This window comes from Podarcis melisellensis, assembly GCF_964234715.1.
Source record: "Podarcis melisellensis genome assembly, chromosome: 16".
NCBI lineage: Eukaryota > Metazoa > Chordata > Lepidosauria > Squamata > Lacertidae > Podarcis > Podarcis melisellensis.
Genome location: NC_138533.1, coordinates 26988910 through 27010141, shown reverse-complemented (window position 1 = coordinate 27010141; position 21232 = coordinate 26988910). Strand labels below are relative to the sequence as shown.

The 21232-nt window shown below is 47.3% G+C and overlaps 1 protein-coding gene across 2 annotated transcripts in view; it reads left to right on the top strand.

Annotated features, from left to right (window-relative positions):
• Positions 1-923: 923 nt before the first annotated feature.
• The window catches only part of GGT5 (gamma-glutamyltransferase 5), a 33363-nt gene continuing 13054 nt past the window's right edge, over positions 924-21232 (top strand). Inside the window, exons 1-6 of one of the 2 annotated variants that reach the window (XM_081893375.1) lie at positions 924-1180; positions 13813-13943; positions 17158-17247; positions 18246-18441; positions 19541-19701; positions 20582-20728. In XM_081893375.1, coding sequence (XP_081749501.1) covers positions 1014-1180; positions 13813-13943; positions 17158-17247; positions 18246-18441; positions 19541-19701; positions 20582-20728 — 892 coding nt within the window. In that variant the 5' untranslated portion in view covers positions 924-1013. Of the gene's footprint in view, positions 1181-13812; positions 13944-17157; positions 17248-18242; positions 18442-19540; positions 19702-20581; positions 20729-21232 lie in introns of both variants that reach the window. The other variant, XM_081893374.1, reaches the window with a different exon arrangement.

Below are 21232 nucleotides of genomic sequence, written 5' to 3'. Positions count from 1 at the left end.
AGAAAGGAGCTCAGCTTTGCAACCGGGGGAGGTACTTCTGGCATGGATGAGCCCCACCCCCACCTCGCCCCTGTTTTCTGCTGCGAGTCCGCCACATCCCGGCAAATGCAGGTCATAAAATCATAGAATGGTAGAGTTGCAAGCGGCGGCAAGGGTCATCCATTCCAACTTCTTGCAACGCAGGAATCATTTACCCAAAGTGGGGTTCGAACCATCAACCCTAGTGACCTGGGATAGCTCTACTGACTGAGCGATCCTAGGTCGTGCAACTGAAGTTTATTCGGGACGTTTCCCGCTCAGAACCAAGCTTGTTTTTGCGAGAAGGAAAGTGCGGAGGGGAAAGGCATTGGGAAGGCGGGCGAAGTGCTTGCTTCGACGCCACGTCGTCTCGCCTCCCCGCCAGCAAGGCGGACGTCGTCTCGCCTCCAAGCAAACTTTGCTCGACGGGTCAGTAGACGGGGAATCGGGAGAAGCAGCCTGATGCATGCTGATATTTGCGGGTTGGATTCAGGAGGAGGAATGAAACTGCGCGTTTTCCCTTTAAGGGCAACACACACACACACACACACACACACACACACACAACACACACACCTCCACCTCTCCCCTTGGCTTCGACGGGAGCTCCTGCTGCAAGCTTGCCTGCAAGGGACCTTCCATAAACCGTTTTAATAGACCAGACCCAATTCCATAGTAGCCAGAGCGCAACAGGCAGCAGCTTCCACTGCATTCGGAAAATCTTGGAAGTTTTCCACACTGGCTTAGCTCTGACTCTCACGCAGTCCCGCCCCCCCCTCTAAAAGTTTGCTGTCTTAGGAGAAGGATGTCCCGGGCAGGGGGGCGGGCCTCTCCCCCTCTGCCAAACACAGCTCCCCCCCGGGGGGGGGCGGGGGCAGCCCCTTAAAAAGGCCCAGCTCCGGCCGGCGCCTGCAGCACTAGCCAACGCAAGAGCAGCCGCGTGTGGTGAGCTACCTTTTGCCTGCTCTAGGAGCCGGAGTCGCGCCGTCTGTGAAATGGGTCTATCGCGCGGCAAGCTCTGCTGCCTGGCTCTGGTGGGCTTGGTGGCCCTGGCGGGAGCCGCGATCCTAGCCGTGCTCCTGACCCAGTCCCGGTGCGCTCCTCCGAGGTACCCTCGGGCAGCGGTGGCGGCGGACACCCAAACCTGCTCCGACATTGGCAGGTAAGAGGGTCGGGCTGGAGGGGGATGGAGGGGCGGGAAGGGGGTCTTCTGTCTCCGGGACTCTCTTTTCCAAGCCTCTGTGTCTCACACACACACACACACACACACACACACACACACACACCCTTCCTTTTGCCTGGGCTCTTGGCATTTCTGGGTCTTTGCATCACAGCTCAGTCAGGCCAGAGAAAGAGAGACAGTGGTTTCTCCTTCTGAGATGGGACTTGCCTTGGCACTTGTTGTGACTTCAAACTCTCGCCTGCTTCACTCAGAGGAGCCAAATTCTTTTTGGGGTGGGCTGGGTCCCCCCAAAGCTGATGGCCATTGTCATTCAAATGGTGTTGGTGCGTCCCATCATGTGATCAATTATCTGAGGTGAGGCTTACCTGTGTGTCCCCCCCCCAAAAATATTTTATTCAAGTTGGCACAGTGGCGTAGCGTGGGTTGTCAGCACCCGGGGTAAGGCAAGTAATTTGCGCCCCCTAACCCGTGGAGCCAGGTAGGGGCAGAGAGCTGTGAGTGCGAGCGCGCCCCCCCCCAGATGTTGCGGCCGGTGCGGCCGGCCTCCCCTGCACCCCCCACGCTACGCCACTGAGTTGGCACCCCTGGCTCCAGCAAGGGTCTTTCCAGGAGCCCCTCACCTCCCCAGACCTCCTTGTCACCCCGGACATCGCCTTCGGGGCCACAATATTCTGTCCTGTGCTCCTACATAGAATTGTAGAGTCGGAAGGGACCCTGAGGGTCATCCAGTCCAACCCAGTGGCGTAGTGTGGGGGGGCAGGGGGGCAGGCAACACCGGGCGCAACATTGGGGGGTTAGGGTTAGGGAGCGCAAATCCACAGGTTAGGGGGCGCAAATCCATGGGTTAGGCGGCGCAAATTACTTGCCTTGCCCCGGGTGCTGACAGCCCACGCTACGCCACTGGTCCAACCCCCTGTGATGCAGGAATCGCAACTAAAGCACCCGTGGCAGATGGCCATCTAACCTCTGCTTAACAATCTCCAACGGAGGAAAGAGTCCACAGCTACCTCCTGAAGAATTTCCTCCTGCTGTTTATCATCTCTTATTGTCAGAAAGTTCTTCCTTAAGTTTAAGCCTGGATGGCTTTAGAAGAGGATTAGACACATGGGTGCAGCCAGGATTTGTGGGTTTTTGGGAGGGTGGGGCAGGAGACTTACCTGCCACTGTCCTCTAGCAGATTCAGAAAGCAATGTCTCAACAACAGTTCTTTTGTATTATTTTCTTTTGACCCCAAGCACTCGGAAATATCTGCCAAAATCTTTCTACCGTCTTAGTTAAGTACTTTTATTTGTTGACTTGGTTTAGGGGAGGCCACGCCCATGATTAGACAAATCCAGCCGTTCTCTCTCTTTTTAAAAAAATGATTTTAACATACAGATTTTAAAACGTACTACACAGATTATTACAAATACACTTTTTTTGGACTTCCATCAGCACCTCCGATGATCTTCCGTTTTAACCTCTTTTTATGCACTACTTAATTTTATATTGTCTTTACCCTCTTAACTTATCATCCTACCTTTTACATTTTTACAATGTTTCCCACAATATTCCTCACAGAACCTCTTGCAGACCTACAAACGTTGCCTGACCATCACAAATACTTTTCATATAGTTCGTAAATTTACTCCACTCTTCGGTAAATTTCTGGTCCCGCCGGTTTCGGATCCTTCCTGTTAATTTGTCTAATTCTGCGTAGTCCATCAGCTTCATCCTCCATTCTTCAATCGTTGGCAATTCTTCTTGCTTCCATTTCTGGGCCGATAATATCCTAGCTGCTGTTACTGCATATAAGAAAAGCTTACATTCTTTTCTATTTATATCACTTCCCACCATTCCCAATAGAAATGCTTCTGGTTTCTTTGCAAATGTATATTGCAACATTTTTTTCAACTCATCATCTCCCAAAAGCATTTCACCTTTTTACATTCCCACCACATATGATAAAATGTTCCCAGTGGCGTAGCGTGGGTTGTCAGCACCCGGGGCAAGGCAAGTAATTTGCGCCCCCTAACCCGTGGATTTTAGCAGGGGGCAGAGAGCTGTGAGTGCGAGCACGTGCCCCCCCAGATGTTGCGCCCGGTGCGGCCGGCCCCCCCTGCACTCCCCACGCTACGCCACTGAATGTTCCCTCTTTTTCTTTACATTTCCAACATTTATTACTAGTTTTATACATTTCCGCTAGTTTAACAGGGGTGATATACCATCTATACACCATTTTCATCACATTTTCTTTTAATGCATTACATGCAGTAAACTTTAGACCTTCTTTCCATAATTTCACCCATTCACTCAATTGTATATTATATCCAAAATCTTTAGCCCAATGAATCATAACCAAATCCAGCCGTTCTCAACCTGTGGGCCCCCAGATGTTGTTGGACTACAACTCCCATCATCCCTGAGCCCTGGCCTCACTAGCTAGGGGTGATGGGAGTTGTAGTTCAACAACATCTGGGGACCCACAGGTTGAGAAAGGCTGGACAAATCCATGGAGGAGAGGGCTATTGACGGCTACTAGCCAGGATGGCAATACACTGGCTGGCTCTGTGGGTCAGAGGCAGCAATGACTCTGAATTCCAGCTGCTGAAAACCTCAGGAGGGGAGAAGGCTTTTGTGTTTGAATCCTGTTTGAGGGTTCTCGCCCCCGCCGCCCCTTTGGGGCCTCTGTTTGACCACCATGAGAACAGTATGCTGGGCTAGATGGACCATTGGCCTGATCCAGCGGGCTTGTCTGGTATTCCTTTATGTTCTTAAACTAAGAAGGCTGATTGGGTAAGGTAAAGGTAAAGGAGCCCCTGACCATTGGGTCCAGTCATGACCGACTCTGGGGTTGCGGCGCTCATCTCGCTTTATTGGCCAAGGGAGCCGGCATACAGCTTACAGGTCATGTGGCCAGCATGACTAAGCCGCTTCTGGCGAACCAGAGCAGCACACGGAAACACCGTTTACCTTCCCGCTGGAGTGGTACCTATTTATCTACTTGCACTTTGACGTGCTTTCAAACTGCTAGGTGGGCAGGAGCAGTTACCGAGCAACAGGAGCTCACCCTTTGCGGGGATTCGAACCGCCAACCTTCTGATTGGCAAGTCCTAGGCTCTCTGGTTTAACCCACAGCGCCACCCACATCCCACTGTTTGGTTAGGGATCTGCTAAAAAAGCACCCCTGCCCTGCAAAAATCGTGGCTAGCCCCAAACATTTTGCAGCCTGAAGAGGTGCGCGCCTCCCCAATTCCATGGATAGAAACCACCAGCCCGACTGTTGTTGCTGTTGTTGCTTTTTAAATACTGTGTTTTTCGCTCCATAAGACGCGCCTGACCATATGACGAACCTAGTTTTTAGAGGAGGAAAACAAGAAAAAAACTATTCTGAACGAAACAGTGGATGTATGATTTTTGTGGTTGATGCTGTGGCCAAATACATGCAATGTGACCTGATGGTGAATTTGGAGTGACCCAATGCAAAAATCCTGAGGATCCATGTGGATCCATGCTTTGTAACCAACCACGTTTTTGCGCCATTGCAGCCCCACAAAACAGTGGACGGTGTGTTTTTTTGGTGCAGAATGTAGCCATGGACATGCTATGTGATCTGATGGTGAATTTGGGGTGACCCAATGCAAAAATCCTGAGGATCCATGTGCTTTTACCTCCCCCCTCCCAGGCAGCCTCCTTTATTGCTAGTGTCCCTTATCTCCCTCCTGATCGCTTGCCGATCAGCTGCTCAGTGGCTTCGTTTTAACACCCCTCTTTCTAAAAAAAAGCACGATCTGCTTTTCGCAATTCGGCTCCAGGGACCACACATTCACTCCATAAGACGCACAGACTTTCCTCTTACTTTTTAGGAGGAAAAAAGTGTGGATTATGGGGCGAAAAATACGGTAATATTTTCTTCAGAAGTTCGTGCATTGTTTCCTTTTTTCAGGTTGTAGACTCTTTTCTATATACCCGTATTTTTTGCTCTATAAGACGCACCAGACCATAAGACGCACCTAGTTTTTGGAGGAGGAAAAGAAGGGAAAAAATATTCTGAATCTCAGAAGCCAGAACAGCAAGAGGGACCACTGCGCAGTGAAAGCAGCAATCCCTCTTGCTGTTCTGGCTTCTAGGATAGCTGCGCAGCCTGCATTCGCTCCATAAGACGCATACAAATTTCCCCTTACTTTTTAGGAGGGAAAAAGTGAGTCTTATAGAGCAAAAAATACGGTATATATATATTAGTTGTAAATTTATTTTCAACATCTTCTTCCAAGGAGCTCAAGGTGGTACACGTAGTTCCCCCTCTCCTCATTTATTCCCCACAACAACCCTGTGAGGTAGTCTAGGCAGAAAGAAGGCAGTGACTAGTCCAAGGTCAGTCAGTGAGCTTCACATGGCTGAGTGGGAGATTTGAACCCTGGTCTCCCAGCTCTTAATCTAACCTAACCTAACCACTGCACCAGACTGGCTGTTGAGTTTCAGGCCTAATCCTGTTGACAGGAAGGCATCCTCTTCCAGCCCAAGGGAAGCAGGAAATGTCCATAAAAACCTGCGATAAAATAATAATGCAGTGGTACCTTGGAAGTCAAACGGAATCCGTTCCCAAAGTCCATTCGACTTCCGAAATGTTCGGAAACCAAGGCGCGGCTTCCAATTGGCTGCAGGAAGCTCCTGCAGCCAATCGGAAGCTGCAAAATCCAGGTCAGACATTCAGGTTCCAAAGAATGTTTGCAAACCATAACACTCACTTCTAGGTTTGCAGCTCGCAAGGGGTTCGGGATCCAAGGTATGACTGTAATTCTGCTTTCCCTAGTGCTTCTATTATTGGATAGCTTTAGCATACTCAGGAATCCAAAGTTTTGTGTCTCTTTTGTAGGAAATATATAGTTTTTGTACATTTGCAATTTCCATTGTTTAAATAATTTTTTTAATAAGTTTTTATTGTTAATTCATCATTAATACACATATATTACAAATATACAAGCATACAAACATACATTTCATACAATCCTTAAAAGTGTTCAAACATACACTCAATCCCACAATTAATTCCTTTTCCCATCACTATCCACCACCCCTCACCCCACCTTTTGTGAGACTTCCAATCTACTCAATTGCAATTTCTTTCCACTTCTATTACTTTCTTTCACACACCTTTAACCTAATTTCATACTTCTTTTTCTATTACACATTATTATCCATCTTATTTAGTATTTCAGTATTTGAAATGGAACTTGTTTATTCTAATAGGAGTTCTGATTTTTCGATATGGTTTTGCAAGTATCCTTTAAACACTTTCCAGTCTGTATCTATTGGAAGGATCTCAAGTGAGAAGATAGATAGGGACTGCAGTTTCCATTTTTAACTGTACTGCTACTCCTTCTGCTTCCTTTCTCCGTCTAATTGTAGTGCTGCCCAGACACCATTCATAATATTCCTCTGCAAGTGAAATGTGTGAAATGTCAGGTTTCTCTATCTCCATACACAAACTTTTACCTACACTTGCCCTAGATCAGCCTTCCAGATGTTTGGGACTACAACTCCCATCAGCCCTAGCCAGCACTCAGAGCTGATGGGAGTTGGAGTCTAAAAGATCGGGAGGGCACCAGGTTGGGGAAGACTGCACTATACAAGACACAAGACCATTCTCCACCCAGGGGCTCATATAGACCTCAGTGGGGTAGGGGAACCCTGCACACAGACACAATCTGAATTAAGCAACCCAGAAAGGAAAAGGGAAACAGAAGAGAGGGTTGTCTCTGGCAAATTGGGGCCCTTGGAGCATATGACAGTCACGCCTGGAGCCCCAAGCAAGCATGGAGGGAAGGAGACTTTAAATGGGGTTCAGGGATCCTGGCCCTGCCACCAAGCCATTACCTTGAGAGCCAGTGTGGTGTAGTGGTTAAGAGCAGTAGTCTTGTAATCTGGTGAACCGGGTTCGCATCCCCGCTCCTCCACATGCGGCTGCTGGGTGACCTTGGGCTAGTCACTAAAACAGGCCATTCTGGTGTGTTTGACATCCTTCTTTGGTATCCCTGCACCAAACCAGTCACACAGGCCCTCTTTCCGGCCTGCAATTCAGAGCACCAGCCAGGCTTGAGACAGAATCCTGTCTGAAGCCCTGGACAGCCATTGCTTCTGGTCTGTGCAGGCAGTACTGGGTTAGATGGACCAAAGGGTCTGACTCTGAATAAGGCAGCTTCCTATGTAAATGGGACAGCCATGGGAGAAGCCAGTTTGCCTGAGGTCATTGGTCCCAGTGGTGTAGTGGTTAAGAGCAGTAGTCTCGTAATCTGGTGAACCGGGTTCGCTTCCCCGCTCCTCCACATGCAGCTGCTGGGTGACCTTGGGCCAGTCACACTTCTCTGAAGTCTCTCAGCCCCACTCACCTCACAGAGTGTTTGTTGTGGGGGAGGAAGGGAAAGGAGAATGTTAGCCGCTTTGAGACTCCTTTGGGTAGTGATAAAGCGGGATATCAAATCCAAACTCTTCTCTTCTTCTTCTTGTGGGGCGGGGGAGGCAAAATTGTGTTGTGAATGAGGATGTTTATGCAGGCTGTGTTTATACAGCTGCAAATAAAAGGCTTTAAATGTAAAGTGCAATATACAAATGCAACACTAGATGGTGACAGTGAGCTACGCCAAATCCAATGTATTTTTCAAAACTTTTATTTTAAAAAAACATTTTCACAGCATTTTTTTATATGTGTGTAGATACCACCCATGTGTCAATGGGGTGTCAAATCAGAAGCTGCTGGATGTTAGAAGCAGCAGGCAGAAAGAAGTGAGATGGGTGATTGTTGGCCCAGACATGTCTCTGGGGAGGTGGGTCTATGAACCACCACTGCCCCCCACCTGACCTTCTCTTGCTTCCAGGGGGAGTTGACAGCCTTTCACTATACTCCAACCATTGCATCTCACAGGTATAGTTCTCTGAAGGGAAAATCCCCAGGAAGTTATTGCTTCCCCCCCACCCCTAGTGCTCAGAACAGCTCTCTTTCCCCCTCCTTCCTGGTACCCCCCCTTCCTCCGGGGAACCCCTTATGAGACATATTCCTACCTGTTTTAGCTGGGATTCCTGCACTGCATCTAGTTGCATTAGATGGCCCTTTGGTTCCCTTCCAGCCCTACAGTTCTATGATTCCCCCACCTGTGGGGTAGAGGAATGAATGGTGCTGTTATAACCCCAAGGTTGCAGGTTCGATTCCTATATGGGACAAGCTGCATATTCCTTTATTGTAAGGGGTTTGATTTTATGATCCTCAGGGTGCCTTGCAACTCTAGATTTCTATGATCTATGACCATCGTTTGAAACTGGCACTTCTCCAGATTTTGCAGCGCAAGCAACGTGCACGAGAAAGATTAGATAAAGCTTGCGTTTTAAAAATAGATATGTTAGTTAAAAACAGCTTGCAAAAAAAGAGTTACGTACTAAGAGAAATTTCTTACGAGGACATGTACGTCAGGAGAACTGCACACCAAAATAGTGCTGAGTTTTGTGATAGGAATTTGGAGGTCTTAGATATATGTTAAATGTTCATAAGTGTACCGACCAAGTACATAGATCAGCACAGGAAGACCGACCCGGAACCATTTTTTATTCCCAAACTGTCCCAAACTGACCAAATGTTTTCTCTGCAAGGTGAAAGGAAAATGGAAAAGCCTCCCCATTGTCTTTTCCTTCACAAATCCTGTCTTAAGGGTATGTCTTTGTTTGAATAGGGTGAGCCTGTGACCTGACTCAGGAACTAAGTATTTATCATTACTAAGTATTTAGCATTACAGAAGACTGGCCAGGCTCGCCAGGGTATCCAATCAAGTAACCTGCCAGACAGGAGAAAAACATTCAAATTTCTGTTTTAGACTGCCTTTTCTGTGATATAGGTATGATGGATATGGGATGGTGGTCTTGAGCTACACCCTTCTGTGATGCATGTATGTGGGGGTGGTCTTGATCTACAGGGTGGCAATTTCAAAAGTCTACATAAGGCCTTGCGCACCATTGTTCTGGGTTCCTCCTCCCTCCTTCGTGTGGTGAGTGAGGACCCTGTTGCAACAGATCAATAAAGATCAGGCTTAATAGCTGCTTTGCTTCTCAATATGGCGTCTGTTATTTTCTCCTACCAATAGGAAACCTATGTAAGGACTCTATATGGGCCCTTGGATACCCCCATAAGGGGAAAAGGGCAATTTTTGTTTACAACAGTTTCTTTAAAATGGTAATAAAAAAGAATGCAAACTCCCATGGAAATGTGGAGAGCTGAATTTAAGACTGGGAAAAATGAGAAAGGGCAGATTTGCATCCCCCGTCCCTCCCTCCAATAGGTGGGTTAAATCCTGGAGTCTCCTTCACAAACCTCCAAGGAAGGTGATCCAACTCTGGATTGGAAAGCCAACATTCCATTGGCCAATCGATCACCAGATGAGAAGGCATTTCCCTCTCAGTTATCTAATAAAGGCATTTTCCATCCCAGCCAGCTAGCAAATCCCTCTGCCTTATCTCCTCCTTCAAAGCCATAGAGGCCTTTATCTCCCTCCTTTCTCAAATATTTGCAGATCTTGGCATTCCCCTCTAATCTTAGGACCTTCCATCCTCTTGGCCTTTCTTGCCGTCCTCCCAGTTCTCCTCAGTTTGTCCAAACACCGTTATGGTTTTCTTCACACGGCCGAGGGTCAAAGTATACGTCTGTGGAAGCACAGGGCATGTGTGGTTAAGAGCACGTGATTCTTATGTATGCAGCGCATATAGATAAGGTATGGAACTTGCTCCATACCTATCTATGAAGGTTTCCAACTTGTATAGCTTGAAAAGAGAATTAGACAAATGCTTGGAGGAGAGGGCTGTCCATCACTGCTAGTCAGAATGGCTGTGCTCTGGTTCTATGGTTGGAGATCCTACTTGTAGGTTTTCCCATTGGGGCATCTGGTTGGCCACTGTGAGGACAGAGACTCAGCTACACTCAGTCAGTTATAGCGTTGTGACTCTTGAGAGTCCCGTGGACTGCAAGGGGATGAAACCTATCCATTCTTAAGGAAATCAGCCCTGAGTGCTCACTGGAAGGACAGATCCTGAAGCTGAGGCTCCAATACTTTGGCCACCTCACGAGAAGAGAAGACTCCCTGGAAAAGACCCTGATGTTGGGAAAGATGGAGGGCACAAGGAGAAGAGGACGGCAGAGGACGAGATGGTTGGATAGTGTTCTCGAAGATACAAACATGAGTTTGACTAAACTGCGGGAGACAGTGGAAGACAAGTGTGCCTGGCGTGCTCTGGTCCAGGGGGTCACGAAGAGTCGGACACGACTAAACGACTAAACAACAACAACAACTCTGTTGTAAAGACGCGACACCAGATGGCGATGTAGAGCACAAAAATTGTCTATGCGATTTTACATAGGGTCCCCCCTTTGTTATAATAATCCCCTATTTATCTACTTGCACCGGTGTGCTTTCGAACTGCTAGGTCGGCAGGAGCCGGGACAGAGCAACGGGAGCTCACCCATTGCAGGGATTCGAATCACTGACCTTCCAATCAGCAAGCCCAAGAGGCTCAGTGGTTTAGACCACAACACCACCTGCTCCCTATAACAGGCTGCAAACACAAAGGGAAATGAACAGATAATGGCAAAGGGAACCTTCTCTTTAAAAAGTGGCTTTGAAACAACAAATGGAGGAAAGGCGTTTTGCAGAGATAAAAGCTGCAAACAAAAACTGGAAGCTGTTTGATGGGAAGACCCTCCCTGATCCCTCCTAGTGATTAAGAAAACCACATGTAGTCCTTGAGACAGTTCTGCTGCTGCTGCTGTTGTTGAATTTATACCCCACCTTCCTGCTAAAGTACAAAAGTAGCACCGTTTTAAAAGAACACAAAAAATAAACCCCAAAAGGGGGAAAAAATAAACATTAAAAACCAGCAGCACTTTAGAAACAAGCAAGCTGCAGTTTTAAAAGCAGGTGACACAATAGACCCTGGGATTTCTTTTGTAAAAGCTTCCTTAAAAACAACAACAACACAGTAGTGCCTTTTGGGAATTATAGGGGTAGAACTACCTAAACAGTACAGAAATTTATTCATGTATGCGACTACAGTGGCAAGAATGTTATTTGCCCCAGAATGGAAAGAAAAAGTCCCGACGAAAGAAGAATGGAGACAAAAACTTATGGACTATGCAGAAATGGCGAAACTTGCTGGAAAAATAAGAAAACAAGATAACAAACTTTTAATAAAAGAATGGAAATGGTTTATTGAATATTTACAAATAAGCTGGAAAAAAATAAGAACATTGGCAGGATTATTGTAATAACCTGCAGTTTCATAAGTGTATATACCTTAGTTTTCGCTCTATAAGATGCACCAGACCACAAGACGCAACCAGTTTTTGGTGGAGGAAAACAAGAAAAAAAATATATTCTGAATCTCAGAAGCCGGAACAGCAAGAGGAATTGTTGCGCAGTGAAAGCAGCAATCCTTCCTCCTGTTCTGGCTTCTGGGATAGCTGCACAGCCTGCATTCGCTCCATAAGACGTACACACGTTTCCCCTTACTTTTTAGGAGGGAAAAAGTGAGTCTTATAGAGCAAAAAATACGGTAATTACTGTGCAGCAAGTATGCGCAGAACAGGCCCGTCCACAACCAGAGGTACCAATGTAGATGAATAAAAGAGTAAGTTAAGTTAATTTAGAATATGCAGAAAAATGATAAAATTAAATTTAAGGAACCACAGAAAGAGGAGGAAGGAGGTCGAGTTTTGAAATGTTGAAATGAATGTAAAACTATTGAAATGTATGTAACTGAAAATCAAAAATTAAAAAACAACAACACTGTTAGGCCTGTATTAAGAACCACAGTGGCCAGTTCTGAAACCTTAAAAGCAGACAGCCCACCTGGAGATTTCAGTCTAGCTGAACCAGCAGGCAATTGACCTCTCCATCCTAAGCATTTGTCTTCATCACAAGCAAATGAAAGGCACCACGTCCAAGGCATCTATAGAGGAGAGGCATTTAGCAGCTGGCAGTATCTGTTCCCAAAGAACATACATCTTGGAGTTGTACTGGACAGCTCAGTGAAGGGAGAAGGGGGAATTCCACACAAGGAAAGGGACTGAAACTAAAACTGCCAGTACCAGAAAGCTCTAATTCCAAACTATGGTGCAGCTGGAATAGTGCTTGCAGTTCTGGTGAAATCGCTTCACAAAATAGATGGAAGAGCTGGAAAAGGTTCAGAAAAGGGCAGGGAAACTCCCACATGAAGAAAAGTTGCGACATTTCGGACTTTTCAGTTTGGAGGAAAGGTGACATGTCAGAGGTGACACGTCAAAGGTGTGCAAAAATTATTCATTATTTCTTTATAGTTGACCCTTCCTCCCAAAGGAGCGTGCAAACACTAGTGTGGGGGGGACGGGACATTCAGACCATATTCCCAATTTTTTAAACAAGGTTTTTGGACTTTTTCAGGGGAGTCATTTGTGGGGGTGGGAGGTGACTAATTTGTTCTTGGTCTGTTTTAATTGTTTCCAGTGTGCGTTCAGGGTTATTGGGGGGGGCATTCTGATCATCTTCAGTTTTTCTTCTGTAAAATGGGTATTTTGTGGCACCCATGACTGTTTCTTAGATTTCCAAATGTACTCTGGGGCCTCAAAATAGTTGGTGGAGCCCTTGTTCCTTCCTGGCTTTTACAGTGACACTGTGCTGCACCCCCCCCCCCATCTCTTCTTTGCCCACCTTTTTTAATGAGAACCATTCCCACCCCCATTCTTTAGAAGTGGCCACCAAGACCATATAACACCAGTCCTGAAAGACCTACATTGGCTCCCAGTGCGTTTCCGAGCACAATTCAAAGTGTTGGTGCTGACCTTTAAAGCCCTAAACAGCCTCAGCCCAGTATACTGAAGGAGCGTCTCCACCCCCATCATTTTGCCTGGACACTGAGGTCTAGCTCCAAGGATCTTCTGACAGTTACCTCACTGTGAGAAGTGAGGTTACAGGGAACCAGGCAGAGGGCCTTCTTGGTAGTGGCACCTGCCCTGTGGAACTCCCTCCCACCAGATGTCAAGGAAATAAACAACTATCTGACTTTTAGAAGACACCTGAAGGCAACCCTATATCAGGATTTTCTTTTTAAAAAAATAATTTTTATAAGTGTAAAGTTATAACAATACGAAAGGAATGTCCACACTTTGAGATTTCTCTGAATCTCCCGACTTCCCCCCATCCCCTCCTTGGGTCTCATTGCGGACGTTTTCAACTGCATATTATTTCGTGATCCACGTTTTGTATCTGTCCATAGTGATCGTTGCATTACAAGTGTTCTTAAAGTCCTGCCAATATTTTCATCTGCTTACCTTGGTCTCCTAAATATATTATAATTCCACCCCCTCATCCTTTCTTAAAAGTTTTTGTCTTTTGGGTTCCTGAGCTTTCCGGTCAGTTTTCCCATTGTATCAGGAATTTTTTGATGTTTAATGTTTTAAAAATTTTTATGTGTTGTAAGCTGCCCAGAGTGGCTGGGGAAACCCAGTCAGATGGGCGGGTTATAAATAAAATTATTATTATTATTATTATTATTATTATTATTATTATTATTATTATTTATTAAGTGACTTTTGAATGCCCCCTCCTCTTCCTTCTGAACAGGGATATCTTGCAGCAGGGAGGCTCAGCTGTTGACGCTACCATCGCTGCCTTGATCTGTACCGCTGTCCTGAACCCGCAAAGCATGGGCCTTGGCGGAGGTGTAATCTTCACCATCTATAACGCATCCACAGGTAGGCACAGCCAGTGCACATTACCGCACCAAGTCTATTTCTCCATGGAGGATTAATTGGTGGAGGCATCCGAGGGTTTGGCAAAAGCGGCCCCTTTGGATCTTCGATTTCCAAACCTGCGCCAAACAGGGTTGTTGTTATTGTTGTTTAGTCGTTTAGTCGTGTCCGACTCTTCATGACCCCCTGGACCAGAGCATGCCAGGCACTCCTGTTGTCCACTGCCTCCCGCAGTTTGGTCGGACTTATGCTGGTAGCCTCGAGAACACTATCCCACCATCTCGTCCTCTGTGGTCCCCTTCTCCTTGTGCCCTCCATCTTCCCCAACATCAGGGTCTTTTCCAGGGAGTCTTCTCTTCTCATGAGGTGGCCAAAGTATTGAAGCCTCAGCTTCAGGATCTGTCCTTCCAGTGAGCACTCAGGGCTGATTTCCTTCAGAATGGAGAGGTTTGATCTTCTTGCAGTCCATGGGACTCTCAAGAGTCTCCTCCAGCACCATAATTCAAAAGCATCAATTCTTCGGCGATCAGCCTTCTCCAACTCTCACTTCCATACACCACTACTGGGAAAACCATAGCTTTTACTATACGGACCTTTGTTGGCAAGGTGATGTCTCTGCTTTTTAAGATGCTGACTAGGTTTGTCATTGCTTTTCTCCCAAGAAGCAGGCGTCTTTTAATTTCGTGACTGCTGTTACCATCTGCAGTGATCATGGAGCCCGAGAAAGTAAAATCTCTCACTGCTTCCATTTCTTCCTATTTGCCAGGAGGTGATGGGACCAGTGGCCATGATCTTTGTTTTTTTGATGTTGTGCTTCAGACCATATTTTGCACTCTCCTCTTTCACCCTCATTAAAAGGTTCATTAATTCCTCCTTACTTTCTGCCATCAAGGTTGTGTCATCTGCATATCTGAGGTTGTTGATATTTCTTTTGGCAATCTTAATTCTGGCTTGGGAGTCCTTCATCCCAGCCAAACAGGGTACCCTCCCCCTATCCTGATTTTCAAATCAGTAAGAAGCTTTGTGGCAATCTACATTGCTTTATTCGCTGGAGAGATCATGGCACAAGTCTGTGCAGCACAGGGAAAGGTGGCACCGTTGTTGGTGATCATCACAATCTCCCCCTGACACGTGCACATGGCAGTGCTGAAACTGCAGATAATGGCCCCTTCTCCAAATCTCTGAGCAAAATGTGCTCCGAAAACCAACAAACCTCTCAGCTGTTGTGGGGCGGGGCAGCACAATCTCCCCCCCCCCCGACACGTGCACATGGCAGTGCTGAAACTGCAGATAATGGCCCCTTCTCCAAATCTCTGAGCAAAACGTGCTCTGAAACCCAACAAACCTCTCAGCTGTTGTGGGGCGGGGCAGCTAGGATGTCCCGTGAAGCATGGGTCCTGTGAGGAATGGGAGCCCCAATGAAGGACAAGAAAGTTCTGGACTTTGGGTTTATTGGGTCAGAGGCCCTTGGCTCTGATACAGCCCCCCGACCCCGCCAGTCTCACAACCTTCCCCCCCGGGAAAATAGACTCAAGTTCCCCAAGGGATAACAGTCTTAGCAACTCCTTCCTGAGGAATTTTGTCTTTCTCCAGCCTAGGGTCTTCTCTAGTAACAGATTATCGGTAGTGGCGCCCGCCCTGTGGAATGCCCCCCATCAGATGTCAAGGAAATAAGCAAGTACAGTGCTACCTCGGGTTGCATACGCTTCAGGTTACAAACGCTTCAGGTTACAGACTCCGCTAACCCAGAAATAGTACCTCGGGTTAAGAACTTTGCTTCAGGATGAGAATAGAAATCGTGCGGTGGTGGCGTGGCAGCAGCAGGAGGCCTCATTAGCTAAAGTGGTGCTTCAGGTTAAGAACAGTTTCAGGTTAAGAACGGACCTCCGGAACGAATTAAGTACTTAACCTGAGGTACCACTGTATCTGACTTTTAGAAGACGTATGAAGGCAGTCCTATATAGGGAGGCTTTTAATGTTTTTTTTGTTTTTTAATACTTGTTGGAAACTGCCCAGAATGACTGGGGCAGCCCAGTCAGATGGGCAGGATATAAATAAAACAGCAACAGCAACAATTATTATTATTAATATTATTATTATTAACACTTGCCTGGGTGAAGACAAGTCCGCTGCTGCGGTATTTGCCCTGGGTAAAGCCCTGTATTTGCACTCTGTTGTAAGTTGACACCTTTTAAAAAATAAATCACGAAAACAGGCCATTCTGGTGTGTTTGATATCCTACTTTGGTATCCCTGCACCAAACCAGTCACACAGGCCCTCCTTCTGGCCTGCGGTTCAGAGCACCAGCCAGGCTTGAGACAGAATCCTGTCTGAAGCCCTGGACAGCCATTGCTTCTGGCCAGTGCAGGCAGTACTGGGTTAGATGGACCAAAGGGTCTGACTCTGAATAAGGCAGCTTCCTATGTAAATGGAGTGGGCACCACAGTTCAAGAAGGACACTGACAAACTGGAATGTGTCCAGAGGAGGGCAACCAAAATGGTCAAAGGCCTGGAAACGATGCCTTATGAGGAACGGCTAAGGGAGCTGGGCATGTTTAGCCTGGAGAAGAGGAGGTTAAGGGGTGATATGATGTTCAAATATATAAAAGGATGTCACATAGAGGAGGGAGAAAGGTTGTTTTCTGCTGCTCCAGAGAAGCGGACACGGAGCAATGGATCCAAACTACAAGAAAGAAGATTCCACCTAAACATTAGGAAGAACTTCCTGACAGTAAGAGCTGTTCAACAGTGGAATTTGCTGCCAAGGAGTGTGGTGGAGTCTCCTTCTTTGGAGGTCTTTAAGCAGAGGCTTGACAACCATATGTCAGGAGTGCTCTGATGATGTTTCCTGCTTGGCAGGGGGTTGGACTCGATGGCCCTTGTGGTCTCTTCCAACTCTATGATTCTATGAGAAGCCAGTTTGCCTGAGGTCATTGGTCCCAGTGGTGTAGTGGTTAAGAGCAGTAGTCTCGTAATCTGGTGTACCGGGTTCGCGTCTCCGCTCCTCCACATGTAGCTGCTGGGTGACCTTGGGCCAGTCACACTTCTCTGAAGTCTCTCAGCCCCGCTCACCTCACAGAGTGTTTGTTGTGGGGGAGGAAGGGAAAGGAGATTGTTAGCCACTTTGAGACTCCTTAGGGTAGTGATAAAGCGGGATATCAAATCTAAACTCCTCCTCCAATCTTCACCTTGGCATTTGCCCTTTTGATTTCTCCAGGGAAAGTGGAGGTGCTCAATGCTCGTGAGAGGGCCCCGCAGAATATCTCTGGCAATTTGATGGCTGAGTGCAGAAAGAAGGGTTTTCCAGGTAAGAAGAGTCCTGGTATATAAAAAAGAGGGGAGGAGGGTTGTGAGGGTGGGGCAGCTCCCCCCACTGCTCACAGGTGATGATTGAGTCATTCCCTTGAAGAGAAGGATCCCTTTAAGTGTTAAGGCCTCCACCCAATTTCTGGTCAATGGCCCTTGTGCCGCAAGACCACAAAGTCTCCTGGCCAAGGGATAGCTCGGTTGGTAGAGCATAAGACTCTTAATCTCAAGGTCGTTGGTTCAAGCCCCACATTCGGCAAAAGATTCCTGCATTGCAGGGGGTTGGACTAGAAAAGGGGTCAGCAAACTTTTTCAGCAGGGGGCCGGTCCACTGTCCCTCAGACCTTGTGGGGGGCCAGACTATATTTTGAGGGGGGGAAATATGAATAAATTCCTATGCCTCGTCCATGGGGTGGATTTAGAAGGCAATTGGGCCGGATCCGGCCCCTGAGCCTTAGTTTGCCTACTCATGACCTATGCAGTATTCAGGGGCCGGTCCACTGTCCCTCAGACCTTGTGGGGGGCCGGACTATATTTTTTTGGGGAAAGAAAAGAACAAATTCCTATGCCCCACAAATAACCCAGAGATGCATTTTAAATAAAAACACACATTCTACTCATGTAAAAACACACTGATTTCCTGGACTGTCCGCAGGCCGGATTTAGAAGGCGATTGGGCCGGATCCAGGCCTCAGGCCTTGATTTGCCTACCCATGGCTAGATGATGCTTAGGGTCCCATCCAGTTCTACAGTTCTATGATTCTATGATGCCAAGCTGTCACCAGCAAGCATAAAGACTAGCTCCTCCTGCTCTGAAGCACAACTGAGACCCCCAGGTTTTCCTTACAGGCTGGCAAGGAGTTGAGCCACAGTCTTATTAGGAGGCAGAGAATTGTCCCAGAGCTCCCATTTGGTAACTGCAGTGAGGAGGAAGGCGCCTAGAAATGGAACCTTTGTGGGGAAGATGTAAAATGACGCATCCGGTTTGCTTCAAAGTAGGGTCTCGGTGGATCGCTGTCCCCGGGGAACTGCGTGGTTATGAAGAAGCCCACAGACGGTACGGCAAATTGCCCTGGAAGACCCTGTTTGAGCCCACCATCAAGTTCCTCGACCCTGGAATCCGGATCCCCGAGGTGCTGGGTCGGTTTCTCAGCCACCCCTTCATACAGCCGCATCTGAACAAAACGTCCTTAAGGTACAAGAAACCTGCACAAAGCCAGATCACACCTGTGGGATAGAAATGCATAAGATCGAATCCATCTAGTCCAGCATCCTGTTCTTACAGTGGGCAGCCAGATGCCCCTCCCCCCATCAGGAGATCCTTGGTTTAAGAACTGCTGGCAAATGGGGACAATGGGAGTCTCTTGCTGGCAAAGTCTTCAGCACAAAGGACAGCAGCCCTGGGCTCCATTCTATCCCTCCTGTAAGGGCTTTTCTCACTGGGGTCCTTGATTTCAAAAGGAGGGGAGGAGGTGAAAGGGCACAGCAGCCCAAAGCTGAGGGTTACTCTAGCAGCCTCTGTATCCTTCGAAACACACCTCATGTTAGACCAGAAAGTAGATACCTCTCTCTCTCTCTCTCTCTCAGAGACAGAGAGACCATCAAAAGTTAGTCCTAGTGTCCTAGTGTCCTACGGAACTGAATATGCAAGTTGCATTGAGACTGACAATCAGCATGGATATCCCTGTAGTGTAAAGGTAAAGGGACCCCTGACCATTAGGTCCAGTCATGGCCGACTCTGGGGTTGTGGCGCTCATCTCGTTTTATTGGCCGAGGGAGCCAGCGTACAGCTTCCGGGTCATGTGGCCAGCTTGACTAAGCCGCTTCTGGAGAACCAGAGCAGCGCATGGAAACTCTGTTTACCTTCCCGCTGGAGTGGTACCTATTTATCTACTTGCACTTTGACGTGCTTTCGAACTGCTAGGTTGGCAGGAGCAGGGACCGAGCAACGGGAGCTCACCCCGTCGCGGGGATTCGAACTGCCGACCTTCTGATTAGCAAGCCCTAGGCTCTGTGGTTTAACCCACAGCACCACCCGCGTCCTTAGGACCCCTGCAGTGTAGAACAGTACAAATGTGGCCTTTGAGATGGTGGTCAGGAAATCATCAGAGCAATAAAGCTAAATTGGAAGTCAAATCGCTCCAGGCTTAAGGCTTTGGGGAAGGGCTATGGAGCCCCCGCTTTTTGCCCTCCTTCACAGCTGGTTATATTTGGGTCTTAGGAGCCATTCCTGCTGCAGCCTCTGCTCTTAGAATCCAGGGTCAGGAACTGATGGCGGTCACTCTCTCTTTCAGAAATCTTTTTTACAACAACCAGGGGGCCGCCCTGGGAGCTGGAGACCTCCTTCGATGGCCAGCCCTGGTGGAGACCCTGAGGGCTGTGGCAGAAAAAGGAGCCAGTGAGTTTTATCAGGGAACCACAGCAGAGAAGTTGGTGCAGGACATAGTGAAAGAAGGTGACCAGTCTTTTATTATTGTTATTGTTATTGCTGTTGTTGTTGTTGTTGTTGTTGTTTTGTTTTGTTTTATTTATGATTTTCAGTTTTATACATTTCAATAACTTTATAATCATTTTAACATTTCAAAACTCGACCTCCTTCCCCCTCTTTCTGCGGTTCATTAAATTTATTTTTAAAATCTTCTGCATATCCAAATTAACTTAATTTGCTCATTTATTCAACTACTTTAAATATATATATACTTCTATAAAACTGCAGGTTATTACAATGATTCTGCCAATATTCTTATCTCTTTACAGTTTATTTGTAAATATTCAACAAACCATTTCTTCAGTTGGGACCTTGCTCGTTTGGGGGCCGCAGTGGTCGCATACATAAATAACCTTGATTTGACACCTGGGAATTTCAGTCTGAATTATCCCCGACAGAAAGGACTCTGGTTTTTGCTTTCCTTTGTCTGCCCTGCTGAGAAGGGTGCAAGCAGATTTTCCAAAGCCTTGGAAAACATTATTGATTCCGTAGCAGTCTAATCAGAATTTGGCGCCCTGTTCCCTTTTCCAGATCCGTCCCAGCCCTCGCTTTGCCGCCTCGCTCTTGCAAGTGACACTTGTAGGCTGTTTCCCCCTCCCCACTCCTTCCTTCCATTGTCCCCTTCCTCTCCTGGGATGGCAGCTGCCAGGGAAGGAGTTCCAGCCCCCTTTGCTGTGTAAGCCTCCCCTTCCCACTCCTTGAGAAGGAACCACATTCCCTCCTTAGCGTCAGGGGTCACTGAGACTTCCTGCAAGCAGTTCCTCTCATTTGTGCTCTGGATTTGAGCTATTTTCTGCCCCTGCCGCAGCTCAGATAAGGCCTGACGCATCTTCCTCTTGTTTTCCAGGCAGCACCTTGACCCTGAGCGACCTCAGGAATTACCGAGTAGAAGTGGTGAGCCCTGTGAACATCTCCCTGGGTGAATACATGGTGTACTCTGCCCCGAGTCCTGCAGCGGGACCCATTCTCCTATTTATCCTCAATGTCCTCAAAGGTAAATGGGGGGTCCATTTGGTTCACTGTATATCAGGGATGGGGAGATTCTGGCTCTGCAGTGCTGCTCTGTGGGTGGAGAAGGGGAGAGTGGCAGAGACCCCCCAAAACACTGCAGACCAGGAGAAGAGGGCCACTTCCTTCAGTAGCTTCAATCTGATGCCCTTTCAGCCTCCTTTAGCCTTGGGCAATGATCCATCAGTTATATTTTATCTTCACAATCTGAATTTCAGGAACCAAAATGCCTTTTCTGTGCAGCCTGAGCAGGAGCAGTGAATGACATTATATTTGCTCGTCATAACTTGTCTTCACTTACCCCAACCCCCATGGCTGTGTGAAGAATCTTCTTATGAATGGTCCGTGTCACCATTAAGAAAAAGATGTCAGAATAGGCCAATAGATATGTGGACTGTTCTCTGGACCAAGTGCCTTTTCTTCTTTAAGTTCTCAAGAGCTCAAAGTTGTCACCTGAACTAGCCAGACACTTAACCAAGAATCAATGTGA